General features: G+C 30.2%; 1 protein-coding gene across 2 annotated transcripts; it reads left to right on the top strand.

Moving 5' to 3' along the window:
* Nucleotides 1-8,636: 8,636 nt before the first annotated feature.
* LOC113515563 (uncharacterized) lies at nucleotides 8,637-12,075 on the top strand. 2 transcript variants are annotated; one of them, XM_026899820.3, is made up of 5 exons: nucleotides 8,637-8,727; nucleotides 9,584-9,796; nucleotides 10,853-11,030; nucleotides 11,410-11,554; nucleotides 11,657-12,075. In XM_026899820.3, exons 3-5 carry the CDS (start codon nucleotides 10,868-10,870, stop codon nucleotides 12,018-12,020), a joined length of 672 nt encoding a protein of 223 aa, XP_026755621.2. In that variant the 5' UTR covers nucleotides 8,637-8,727; nucleotides 9,584-9,796; nucleotides 10,853-10,867; the 3' UTR covers nucleotides 12,021-12,075. The 2 variants fall into 2 exon arrangements, with proteins under 2 accessions (XP_026755621.2, XP_031768483.2); XM_031912623.2 differs by lacking the exon at nucleotides 8,637-8,727 and having other exon boundaries at nucleotides 9,568-9,796.
* Nucleotides 12,076-14,557: the final 2,482 nt, after the last annotated feature.

Genomic DNA, 14,557 nt, shown 5'->3' with positions numbered 1-14,557 from the left:
TAAGAAAAAGTCTATTTTAAAATTTAAGGAAATAAATAACAACACTGCCTTGTTTTTAAAATATAACCATGCACGTACTATTTTCATGATTTGTATTAATAAATGATTTATGTCCTTTATATACTTACTAGTTACATAAAGTTACTATTTAAATACTAGGTGTAAAATGATTCAAATATAATAACTACATAAAAAATTGTTTTGACCTACGAATATTTATATACAGCGCGTAACGGAACGGAGTTACCAAAATAAACCTTGGTATAGTATTTGTGAAACTGAACGACTTCCTCAACATTCTAAAAAAAATATATCAGAAAATACAAATGTAAAACTTTTCAAATTATATTATTTTTTAAATATATATTATAATTATTTACACAAAAAATACTATCTTAATATAAAATACTGTAACTTAAAGTAGGTAATATATCGATTGATTTGTTTGTTTCCATCTGATCGAAGGTAATGCGATCGTGAGGTGAGAGCAAAGTGAATTAATAATAAACAGTAATACGGGAAACGACGGTTGATTATCGCAAAAAAATCGAGGCGGCAGGACCTCGACCTACCATTCCCGTAATATGTTTGGGGATGAGCCCTTCTACCCGTGGGGGGTTTTTATTTTCGATCTTCCTCCACACCCCCATATGGACATACGTGCCGTAGGTGCGTTGGGATGCTTCATAGATTGTGTGACCTGAAACAGCGAGGGTTTTAGTAAGTGATGAATAAAATTGCTCGTATTTGTTGGTACACATTTTTTGTCTTGATTTAAAATTCCCACTCAACGGTTTATTTGGTTATTAAACGACCGATTCTTAATTTATGTTAGAATATTAAATACTGATGGGATCTAATGTAATGCGTTTTTTACATTACGCATTATAATCACTTAATTCTGAACTCTAGTTGGAAAGATCATAATGTGACTGACTTAATGTTATTCTCGTTCCTCCCGTACTGGTACCTCGTCAATTTAAACTAATATCGCTTACAATAGTCACCACTCAATTTTTATTCGATAAAAAAAATGCTACCTACCATTGTTGAACTAAATATATTATCAATATTATTCGCTCTTAAATACAAATCGTTCCTGATATACAATTTTAGCAAAGAAGCCAACTCGTAATACTTTAAAGGTCGTGTCAACTCAGGTCAAACAATGAAACGTTAAATATAGGATCGCATGACTGCCTTGAACGACGTCAAAATGAAAACTTTTCTTTCGCTACCTACATAACTTATAGCTTTTATTTGTTTTTAAAGTGAACAGTAGATATTATTCTTGACTAGTTTTTACCTATAACTTCGTCTATGTATGTTGACCGGGATAAAAAGAAGCATATGTCTTTCTTTATCCCAAACACTACGTGTATAGTAGGTACCTACCATATAACGATCAGTTAAGATGGCCACGAGACAACAAACTGACTTTTACATTTATATTAGTATTGGTATATATAAGGATATATCTGCAAATATATTTATGTTAATTTCATCTAGATTATGACAATATAGATCCTACGCATAAGTATTCTTATTAAAAATTATAAGTACTAACTAAACAAATATATTAATTGTTTAATCTTTAAACTCAGATATACTGTATTTAGACAAAAAAACATCTATGGGTAATATTCAAGTACCTTCGCACAAATTGGTTAAAAAAAAAAATTATCCGACTTGGGGAATACTATCGCCTTACAAAAAATGTAACTGCGGTGAATAGGAATAACTGATACCTATGTTAAATTACAATACTACCTACCTACCTTTTTTTAAATTGATCGTTCTAAGCAAGAGTATCACTTTAATAACTTTCGAAATTGTATTTTTAACACTCGTTATTTCATCTTGAACTGTTTTTTCTTCTTGATGCGAGAAAGACATTTAGCCTCCTTTCTGGAGGAAGCATAAACATCTTATATATAATAATAGGCATTTAATAATAACCATTGACAAGATGAATGGATATAACTACTACTTATCTCGCTTCAAATTTGGAAAAGCAGCAGCAGATTTATGACAATGTAAATGCTTTCTCCAACCGATTAAATCATAACCAGTCAGATGAAAACCAATATGACTTTTTTTTTGTGAAATTTAATTGAATATTCATAGTTGTATATATATTAAAATATGTATGCATACCTAATCAAGAATCACTTAGCCTGCAATGGATATAAAATATTTACGTAGATCGATCATTGGCCCAGATGACGGCAATATATGGTATTGTTAGAATAGGCGTCGGTTTTCTCACGTATCCAGCCTTTCACTCACCTATTACCAAACGTCAAGTGAACACATTGCTTATGAACCATACACCACCGCTATATTTAAAACCTTGTAGCTTTGGTTTTAGAGACGAGTGAAACACAATTCTGCGAATGTGTAACTTGGTAAACATTCGAGTTATTGTAGTTGTCCATGCGTGGAAGTCATTTGTATGTATGTAGATTAGAGGTCATCATACAGTACTGCAGAGAATGTGAGAGTTGTACGGTTATTTAATAGTAAATTTTAGAACAAGAACATTGGTGAAATTAGTTTCGGAACAGCTAGAACTGTAAACAAATAGTGTTCATTTTTATAAAAGCCTATATGAGTGTATACTCAAAGATATAAACAAAATGTGCTTATTCATTCTATCACTTGTATAAAATTATAATTTGGTTATAAAAATGTCAAAAATAACTACACTACGAAAAAAATGAGGAAAGGATATACATATTGTATATATCAATAAAAAATATGATGGATAATACAGGATATATTGTGACCGTCATGAGATTTTATTTTATTTATTTATTCGCATATTTATTATTTTTTTATTGCACCACTTTTAGAATTTAGATAAAAATTATCCTACGTAATTGTTAGTGCAATATGTCTCTACAGATTTAATGTGAAATAAGCAGGTACCCAGGTAAATATGATGGCCCGCCTACCTTAGCCGACATTTTAACAAATGATCGTTTTTATTATGCGCCCGCGCACCGGATATGCGGCAGTTCCTATGAGAATGTTGAGCTCAGTTTTTTACTCACCAAAAACCGGATGTCCTTCGATCGACCGGTTTATGAAAGGTGTTGAACATATGTTTGCACTATTTTTAAATGATTATTCAGATTAACCATTGTTTCTTTTTAATCAACTTCTTGATGCGATGGAGTTGCATGAGTAGGTACGAGTACGTATGTACATAATACGCATTATTTCTTTTTATATCACATAAAAATGTGTTTTTAGTAAATAAGTGAAATGTAATATTGATGTAAATTATATTATTAATATTTATATGTATATTTTTTTGTACAAAGAACACACAATATTTTAGGGTTGGTCTTTATTCCCTTAGTGACATTATATTCTAGACATTCTGGAAATTAAAAGAAGTTTTTTTTTTAAGTATTATAATTCGTTACCGCATAGAATGCACTTTTCTTATGTAACTTAGAATAACAATAAGCGATGGCCCAGCAAATGATACACTTCATGCGTTGCCATTCCTGATAACTATGGTGTTTTTTTTTGTTGGATGAAAAGGGATTGGTGACCCTGCCCGCGCTAACGGGATACGCTGGCGGAGCACCAGTGAAAGGTGATCGATGAGAATAAAAACAGGCCAGTTAGCCTATCATGATGAATTCATCATGAAGAATTAATCATAATAGTTTCCAGGGGCAACCGCGCGGAGGTCAACCTGGTTAGGTATATTGCTAGCAATGGGATTTTTAGTTTCCATTACTAACAATCCGTTTCCCTCCTGACTAAGGTGTTATACCTCTGTACTCTGTAATTTCATTGTACCCTTTACACTCTTCAAACTGAAACACAGCCATACTAATACTGCCTCACAGCAGAAATATTAATGGGACAGAGCTATTTCGTATATTTTATTTGGAATAGTGATTTACAAAACATGAAACGGATTGATCGAGGATCCTACTAAGATCAAGCCTGCCTTTTTTATTATATTTTCTTAATTAATAAATATATTGACTTATATTATATAAATAAATAAATTCTAGATAAATATATAATAATATTCATTTTTATTTTACTGAACGCGTGTTAATACGTTACGCTGGGCTACACTTCATGGTCACTTAATGGTGTCAATACACTTGTAATATCATAATTCAAAATGTAATGTACAATTTTATGTTATGTCAGCATACTATAGTTGTGTATGTATATAATTTATTTATTATTGGAAGAGACAATAAAAAAAAGATTATATCTAATTTATGAAGGATAATATAAATTTTACTTAATATATCATATTAGTTAAATATGACGATTGATAGAAAACAGTTGATGAAGGAAACGCACTGCGCTGACCAACAAATTAATGGCACGAGAAAGGGATAAATTTATAGACCACGTTTAGAACAAAGGATTACATGATGGTGTCACGTTGGACAAATGGACATTGGTTGATCACTTTAGTTTATAACAATGTGAGGGCCGCTAGAAACTAAAATCAATGATGGGAAAAATACGGTATACGAGGAATGATTAACATTATGTAGGTACTAACTCTTCATTAATAGGCATAAGTAGAGATTACTAGCCTATTGTTATCCATTAAGACATATACTCCTTACTAATATTATGTATGTATAATGTAATAGAGTTTAGTTGTTTGTTTGTTTGCTATCTCTTAACACTTAATTAGGTCGACCAAACGTCAAGAAATTTGACACACATACACTATTTGGGATAGGGAAAGGTATAGGATATTTATTTCTATTTATTTATTTACTATGAAGAAACAGCCCTGCCAATACAATTTTAATTACTTTTAAAAATTTAGACCTTTATAGTATTACATGTATAATGAGTACAATCTGCTACCTGTTTATACATAACCAAATTTAAAATTTACAGCAAGTATATTTATGTATTAATTACAATTTGATAAAAAATGGAAAAGTTCACTTCACTCACTCAGAACACAAACGCAAACAGCCTAAATGAAGCAAATAAGCATCCTGAATATAGTCCATCAACTTTTTATACCGGTCAGCAAACAAATCCTGGTCATGCCGACGAAGTCCCAGATAGAACTGTAATTTTGGTACAAACTATCAATAAAGTTATTTGGTTGAAATTGAATAAAAAAAAATCATGTCGGCTTCGTAACTTGAAGTTGTTCATATACAATATTGTTACAACATTTTAGGCATAAAAAGTAGTAGGAATACATTGTACTTTTCCACCGTCAACAGATCGTCTCTATATAGAGAATAAGAAAACAGAAGAGAAGACGTTGTTTGAGTACTTACTACCACTGATCATAATTATTATCAATGATGAATAGATTCGAAAAGTACAAAAGCCTTTATTCGATCAAAAAAATAATCTATCATCAATTAATAGCCCTTGTATTAATGTAAAACTTCACATTTTACATATATACCTACAGATAAATACGCCCTAGATATATATGTAATAATGAGTAGCAATAATAAACTGAGGATATAGTTTAATGTAACTGCAGTTTATTGTCATAAATTAGTTTTAGTTCACCTGTCTCATCACCTGCCGTGGAATTGCAAGCACGCGCGTTGATCACTCGCACGCAGCGTGCTTACCGCATGCGTTATACAATTTCACGTGTCCATTATACAAAAGTAATATAATAAAATCGTCAAAACTTTTATACAATACTTGTGTCATTTTAAACACAAATAAAATAGTTTTCAATAATTATAAATGTTTATAATTATCATGTGTTAAGTAATCAAATTTACCAACTAATTACAGAATCAGTTATTATACCTTGTCAGGTTGATCTCCAGGCGGTTCTCCCTGGAAATTGTTGTAATTAAATAATGTCAACTGATCTGACTTCAACCTCACCTATCTTCCCTAACTGGTGCTCCGCCAGTGTATACCGTTAGCGCGGACTGGGTCACTATTTCATTATCATCCACAAAAAAAAAACCGTTTATACGAATTAGTCTATTTCGAATTACTTTTTGTAAAATATTTCCAAAGTTTTATAAATAATTTGTAATTTATTGTTACACAAATATTGTTATTTTTGTATCGCTTATATCGTATAATAGAACATGTAGAACTATAAATTTATACAACAAATTGAAGTATTATTATTATTTATTTATACTTATTGTAAAATAATGGTCATGTTTATGTCTTTGGTGTAGTAAGTAAACAAGGATTTGAAATCTTGGATTAGACAGGATAGAAATTAAGTAATATATTTGTTCTCAAATATCATAAGTAACAATAGATACCATTTTTTTGATATGTGTAGAACAAAATCAGTGCGCAAAAAGAGATTTCTTTATTATTAATTACAAAGATTTTTTTATTAATTACAAAGATTACTCTTCAAACACGTCTGTTTAACTTGGATATTGAACCGGTTATTCAGTCCTGGCTATTAAGCTACTGGACTATCAAGGCATTAAGATAATATCGCTCATAAAATACTTGATTTATATCAGAAAGTTCAAAATTGTTAGTGTTTCACTTTTAATTAATAGCAGTTCACGCTTTATAAAGTCTAATAATGTGTTGTTTCCTAAATTATGACGTACATTTAATTTTAACACTTCTTTATAGTTTAATAGCTAATGTATATTTTATATTGAATACAAATTTAAGTATTATAAAACGAAGAATGTTCTCAATTCTTATATATTTTTGTATATTCCGCTATATATTTGTTAAGTCTACATGGATTTCTTTAAATTGATAGAATTTTCTCTGATGATAATTTTATACTAATTTTGTCATTATTGCAGTTTATTTTATTTTATCCCATAATTATGCAATGCGAACACGATCAAGTGTCAAAAAGAGACGGCACTCTGTTTTAAATAAAAGTGTCCTATAAAAATATAGGGCCAAGTCTTACAATGGGTAGCAATAAATGATAAATTATTTGAAGTAATTTCAGTAAGTTTTCGTAGAACAATCTAAAAGACGGTTTTATTAGCAGATCCAATAACAGATTCACTGACAGAATTTAATCCATTGAATAATAGAACAAATGTAGCTGAGTTGATTATCACTGAGTTCACAATACAATAAGTACCTACATATTACATGAAATATAAAAAAATTGGGGAAGACATCAATTTTTATAGACGTAAACTAACATTATAGAGAAAAAAAAAATATAATTTTTTGTTTGAAATGGATAAATTTAAAAAATACCTAACTGAACCAAGTAATATGAGCCGTATTTTATTTTCGTAAAAACCGTGCGAAGCGGGGGTGGGTCGTTAGTGAAATTATATAGGAAAAGAATACAAAAGCTTATTTCAAATATTTAAAAATATGCCATTTATTTTTAATAAATCCGTCTCCGTATGGTGATGAAGTAAAACATATTACCATAATTTTTAATCAACAGGATCACTTTACAATATATAAGTGAAGAAAAGATAAATTTAAAGTAAAACTATACCAAGCCGCCTGGTCTGTAGTAATAACAGTCTAATATTAGTATTTTATAGAATATTAGCGAATCGCCTCGATTTCATAGACTAGATAGATAGAAAGTAAAATTAATATTTTGTATTAGCTTTAGAGAATAAACAAATTTTTGATACCTTAGGTTACTTTATTGTATTATATATGTATAAATATTCAATCTTAAGGATGTCTTAGAATACCAAAATGTACAAAAAAATACCGCTAGTAAGTAAGAAATGTTATAGTTATGATGAATAAAAAATACAAAATTTTATAGTCTATTATTAAATTTTGACCCGGTATTTTTATACTTACGATCTAAACGTTCTTCAAATTGAAAATTACATATATATGATTTTTCATTAAAGTATTCTATAATATATTTCATTACTATACATTGATCCATCTAATTTTAGTAGAAAAAAGATTGTTATACGTAGACTTGATCGAGACACTACCGTACTTTGGCCGTAAGTGTATCTGCACTTACATTTAAATAGTAAATTGCATTAAGTGAATACAAATTGTCATATTAATGCTTAAAGTTCAAGGTCAAAGTCAATTTATTTTTACCCATTGTATGTATTTTAAATAAATATGTATCATTGTCTAGACACTCTGTATTATGTATCCATAACAAATGTTATTACCTAAATTACTTATAATTAAAAGCAGTAGATACTTTTTTAGATTGAAGATGTGTTAAAAATATTACAAATATACTGCCAAATAATGTTATGCAATTTCAATAGTCATATCCAATACCTCACTCATGCCTGTATGTCTCGTTCCATTCTAACCGTCACTAATTGAGAACAAATACTTCTATAATTAGATACATATTTTACGATAGATCGAAACCAAGTCACATATCTGGTCACGTCTATAGGCGACGGTTACCACTTTCCATCAGGTGGGCCGTTAGCTTGTTTGCCATTCTAAGTTGCACAAAAAAATCTGCTATAGCTAGGTATAAATATTTATTATAATATTGGATGATTGGGTTTCGCAAATACTTAAGTTTTTTATAATTCAATAGTTAGAGGTAAATATCTATTTTAAAAGTTATAAATTTTAATATATTTTTTATTAGTTTTTAAATTGCGCGTCTCTTTCGCCTGGACAAATTATATTCAACATTGTGTCAAAATACATAGGTTGATGGGTAAAAAAACTGGACACAGTTGTAGACAAAAGGTGTTCGACACGCCACGTGCGCGCGCGCCTCTCGGCAGATGTGGCATTATAGCTGCTGAGCGTTGTGTGAGTATGCAACGAAATACTCGATCAATATAAAGGAGGGTTAAAATATTAGCTTAGTTAATTTCATCTCTATAAAAACGTGAAATTCTGAATATTTCATATTATATAAATCTTACCTACTTAATCATTCATTTAAATAAATTGTCATTTGTACAGATATTGGATTGAAAATGTTATAATGGAAACTTTGTTTAGCTGTTTGGGAAGAATAAAATATTATGTTATTTATAATTAAGTATCCATTTTCTCATGACATTGCTATTTATGAAATTTTTATGTAAAAATTTGGCGTGCTAGGACTTCTAGATTAATGATCAGTGATTCATTAATCTAAGGCTAGATGATGTAAAGAAGGTTGTTTTTTTTTTTTTGGGATAAAACGATTGTCTGAATTCAGTTTTGCATTGTATACAGCTCGTAAGTATAATAGGTATATAATGAAAAAGAATTATTTAAATAATTACTGAGCATCACAGTTACGCGGATGTTAAGAATAGTCACGATAGTTAATTAATAAGTAATAATACCTAGTAACAGACTAGTTGATGCTCATTATTAAGATGCAAGGTTCTAGAGCTAATAAATTAATATAATAAAAAATTATAAATAATTACATTATAGTTTTATTTTAATTGATATGCGCGAATTGGATTAACGCTTTTACCTGTGGTTCAGCTGTCTTGGCTAACGGAACGTAATACTTGACAGGATTCGCGTCAAAATATTTAAAATCAGTCAAACAAAAATGATCTCCAATTATTTCACCATACGATACAATTGCATTAACACGATATATCTTATCATAAACATTGATTGTTTCATGAACAGCGAACTCGTTTCATTATTATTGTATCAGCTCAGGGCCACATAGCGTTGGCTGTGGCGTGACGTCGCGCCACCCCGCGCTCCACACGAAATGTTTTGTCTCACTCTACTCTACCAAGCTCTGGAATAAGCGACGCATGTGGCACACAAACGCAATTACATCAGTGCGCCACGAGTTGAGTAGAAGATCATACAGTGTTGCGTTTACAAGTTTAATATTTCTATAATTTGGATACCCAATCACGTAAGTGAATTATGATATTTATGTGGTTGGTAAGGGACCTGCTTAAAAATGACACGACAAAGATGTCACTGGCGAAAAAGTCTAAACTACACGGGGCTGACTATGTTTCGAAATATATTTTGATAAATTAGGTATGCCAATTTTATGTGTGTAAATTACATACAATTGGTTTTTACTATTAGCATAGATTACGATCAGCATCGGCGATTTATTAGCGACAAGTATGTCTCTCTCTTTCTCTTTGTCTCTCTCTTTCTCTTTCTCTCTCTCGTTCTCTCTCTTTCTGTGTGTGTTCTACTAGCGATATTGCTAATAGAAATATGGACTTGTAATGTAAGCACTGTTTGTATTGCGTATGGAAATATAGACATATGTTGCTCTAGATTACTTGTCTTACTGCGCTGAGCTAACAGGCAGATAAACAATAGGTCGTTAATTCTATTTATTGCACCTAATAATAGAAGAAATAGGTATGTTTTAATATGATCACTATAGAAAAGTTGACACAAAGGAAGTAACTATTGCTGGTATTTTATTTACACATGTTGCTGTCAACTTAACTGCGAATCGAACTCGAGTTGACCTCATTTACGTGAACTAGCTGACCTACCTTTTTACTGTTGTTTTTCATGCCATTCTATGCGGTTTATCCTTCTATATCTTCCTATAATACATTCATAATGATCGATTATAACTTGTAAGACTTATGATGCTGTAATATAGACAGATAAACAGTTGACAGACATAGTTAAATTGTACGTTTTTGCTTATGGAATACAATTTTGACACAATCATAGTTAATAATTATTATTTGATAATTATTTTTTTAATAGGATAACTATTTAACTAATTGTTAAATATTGTTTAAGTAATCGTGTCTATTTGTGTTAATAGAATTTTGTCAGAATTCTCTTAGCTTATTTTCAATCTAGGTATAAAGTGAATTAATAATTTTTTTTCTAATAATACTTACTTATTATAGATATAGTTACATAAGATTTCGGGACTATTATTGTTTAGTTACAAAACAGTATAGTAATTTGTAGAATTTTTCAGATACGCAAAATAATTATGAAAGATGATCGAGAAGTGATAAAGCAGTTTGTGAAGATTATAGAAAGGTATCCAGATATTTACGATCACAATTCGGATACATATAGGCGATGGTGTGCAGAAAAAGCTTGGAAAAAAGTCGCAGATTGTGTAAGAACTGAATTGAAAGAAGAATGCAATGGCACGTAAATTTTGATTGATATAAATAGGTTTATAAGAATTGCAAAGAGACAATGTTATTAGTAATACTGTAAATAAGTATTCATACCTATTAATAATGTAAGAATAAATCATATCACTATCATTTTTAATATTCAAGTTATTATAAGAGGCGATTAGGGGAACAGATCAGAAAACTTCAATGCAAGAGAAGAAAAACATACAATCAAACTTTATACCAAGTCATCTAGCTAGTTTGGCAATAGCAGCCAAAAATTTTCCAAAAGAAAAATGATGAGGATGATGAAGCTGTGAGATATTGACAGTTGATAGAATAATAATAAAAACAAAAAATACATTTTTATAGAACTACTTACTATATAATAATTAAAATATTTTAGTTGACGAATTGAAAACAAAATGGAAAGGTATACGATCGTCATATAATAGATATAAACATAAACTGTTTAAAAGCAAGAAACCTATACAAGCATATTATCTGAGTAGCGTATTGGAATTTTTGGATCCATTCATTAAGCCCAAGTTGTAAGTAAATAGTTATATATACATTATAACTTTCCTTTTTCCTTTAAAATAAATAGTACAAATAATTTCAAAATTCAAATATTATATAAATATTTTTTTCAGAACTCTGGCAAATGAGACTTTATCTGAGCTTTCAAATGAGTCATTTAACAGCGAAACGAAGATGACTAATATAGATGCCACCAATGACTATGAACATAGTATAGAATGGGCAGATGTCAATATACAATCACCAAAAATGTTAAAAACAGAAGATTTCAGTGACGGTTATTTAGAATCTGAAGCAGAGACATCGTATAGTAAATATAAAATTGAAGATAAAGTTGAGGATGATGGTAATGAAGATTTGCAATTTTTTAAAAGTATATTACCAGATATAAAAGATTTTACTTCAAAAGAGAAACGTGATTTTAAAAGAGGAGTCTTAAATTTAATTGATGAAATAGATAATAATCGTAAAAAATAAGTTAACTACTTATCTGTAAATATATTATTATTTGATTAAAAGTAATGACATCAGGTATCTATTTTTGTGTTAATAAATATTTAAGTCGCAAGTTTCATTCGCCGTGTGATCCCGTCATAGAATATGGCACCCCTTCCTTTCCCGTGGATGTTGTAAGAGTCGACTAAGGCAGGGCGAGGGACGGGCAGCAGCGTCTCTCTTAAACTATCCACTTACATTTGACCATCTCCAAAGCCTAACTGCGGTTGCCAATCTATCTGCCAAGCGTAGCAGTTATTGGCAAAACCGCCCGAAACAAATGACAAACAAATTTGAAATATAACCAACTTGAAGCCTAATGCATAAATTGATTAGAAGTTTTAGGTTCAGCTGAGCTCGGATGATTACCAAAACCTTTCGGTTTTAGATTCCAATTATCTTAACAAATATATTTATTTTATTTTATGCAATTTAGAATGGCAAACAAGCTAATGGTCCACCTGATGAAAAGTGGTAACTGTCGCCTACAGACATGAGCAGTACCATGGACATAACAGATTATACTGTTATTTACTACTTATATATTAGCTATAAGTATGACCAATTATATACGACCCATTTTAGATGACTTGCATTATTTAAGCGGGAGGTAATCGAAAATGTCTACTGACATCCTCCGTGTAATATCTCTCACCCTCATTTGCATGGAAATGAGTTACATGTACATTCTAGACGGCACAGCCCATAGTCTTCCGACGCCTTCTTTGCTTAATTACTGCGACGTCACATAATACGACAATGTTACGATAACTTTACTAAAATCATCAAGAACATCTACCATAATAAAACGTCGTAAATGTTTTTAGATATTAAAAATACACTTGGAATATTTAGGAATTGCTTTAATAACACAGCAATTTACTATGTAGTTGAAAGGTATTAGCTAATTTTGAAAGTCTCAGTTTGAATCGTTAGAAATGAAACAAAACGGTAAATCGGTCTTCTTCCTATTTATTTGCAAACACCCTTATAGACCATTCAATGGTGTTGTTATTTACAGGCTATCACCATTCCAATATATCTTTTTCTTTTTATTTAAGAGTTTCTTGTCGATGCAACTAATTCATGTATCTTCTTCCAGCCAGCTCTTATCCTTATCTCCCTTAGCATAGCACATAGCACAGCGGCCATATCCTTGATCTCCCTATACGACATGACATCTAGTGTTTCTTTTATCTGTCCCATGTAGTTATTCCTCGGTCTTCCTTTGTCTCTTTTGCCCTCTATGTTTCCTTCTACTATGCTCTTAAAAAATCGTCATGTCGTATAAGGTGGCCCAGCATTTTGTCTCTTCTATTCTATATTCCAATTTATATTATTCCAATATATATTAGTCGAAAAATTAAATACAGTAAAATTTGCAATACGCGACTCTGTAAGAGCCGATCGGCGATATGAAATCTAATCATAGTTATTTATAAACTGGTAGCTAATTTTATCAAACAATAGTATGTCATATCCAATGTTGACTGCTCTGATCATGCGCCTATATTTAGTGTATATCCGACCAAGTACTTACTTGTTATGTGTAAAAAACCCCATACATTATAGGAATGTGCTGAACATATTAATTGTAAAAATTAACGATGCAAGGTATCGTAGAAATGAAACGGCGGCAAATTCTCATTTAGTCAGATGCATTAAAATCCATTTTGCTGATAAGTCCATCAAAGCCATGTTAATGTCGACCTAATTACAGTGTAACCGCGTTATGGGTTCATTAGGCATTACTACCTACTGTTTCGTAAGTACTCGTAACTATTGATGGGGAAACTTTAATTAATACGCCGAAATTATTCTATACTATAGGTACTTTAATATTGTTTCATAGTTTTAAAAATTGTCAGTACTATCGTTATATCTAATAACACATAATATGTTTAAATAAACTGAAGTAATAAATATAAAATGTTTTTACTGATTGCGAAATGCAGAAAATAAAAATAAATATTGCATTTAATATTCAATGATATGTTTTAACTTCAAATAGCCAAACAATCTCAATAATTTTCACATAGCATAACATGTATTTAAAATTGTAAGTCTAACTAAAAATGTTTTATAATTTTTATTTATTTTTAAAATTTTAATAAACTCCGAACATTGGTCATTATATAAATTCTAGATTAAAATAATATGTTTAATTTTAGATTAATTACTGTTTATATTCAATATTAGTGTTGTCGGGGTTACTATTTCATTTTCATACACAGTGATTAATCTTCTCTGATATGAAATTTCATTTATTTAAGTTTTATAATTTTTAATAGAACCTTTATATGTATTTTAAATATACGATCAGGACTTAACGCGATAAAAAACGTTGGCAATAAAGAAGCAGGTATGTAGGTACTATTTACCTGTAAAAGCTTTTTTGTTCTGTTAAGTCCCGATTGTGCATTTAAATTAAGAACTTTTATGATTTTACTACAAATGTCTGGTTGTCTGTCTGCATGTCCCAATAATATACCATAAATGTTACAATCTAAGTTGGATCG

Source organism: Galleria mellonella, unplaced genomic scaffold, assembly GCF_026898425.1.
Source record: "Galleria mellonella isolate WM207_F2 unplaced genomic scaffold, CSIRO_AGI_GalMel_v1 utg173, whole genome shotgun sequence".
Taxonomy (NCBI): Eukaryota; Metazoa; Arthropoda; class Insecta; order Lepidoptera; family Pyralidae; genus Galleria; species Galleria mellonella.
This window is presented reverse-complemented; position numbering and strand designations above follow the sequence as displayed.

What these genes read in the sequence shown, in the direction of transcription:
- LOC113515563 (XM_026899820.3), top strand. Translation starts at nt 10,868, where the DNA reads ATGAAAGATGATCGAGAAGTGATAAAGCAGTTTGTGAAGATTATAGAA. An exon ending in ATTGAAAGAAGAATGCAATG is followed by an intron (nt 11,031 to 11,409) that starts GCACGTAAATTT and finishes AAAATATTTTAG; the next exon opens with TTGACGAATTGAAAACAAAA. An exon ending in CCATTCATTAAGCCCAAGTT is followed by an intron (nt 11,555 to 11,656) that starts GTAAGTAAATAG and finishes TATTTTTTTCAG; the next exon opens with AACTCTGGCAAATGAGACTT.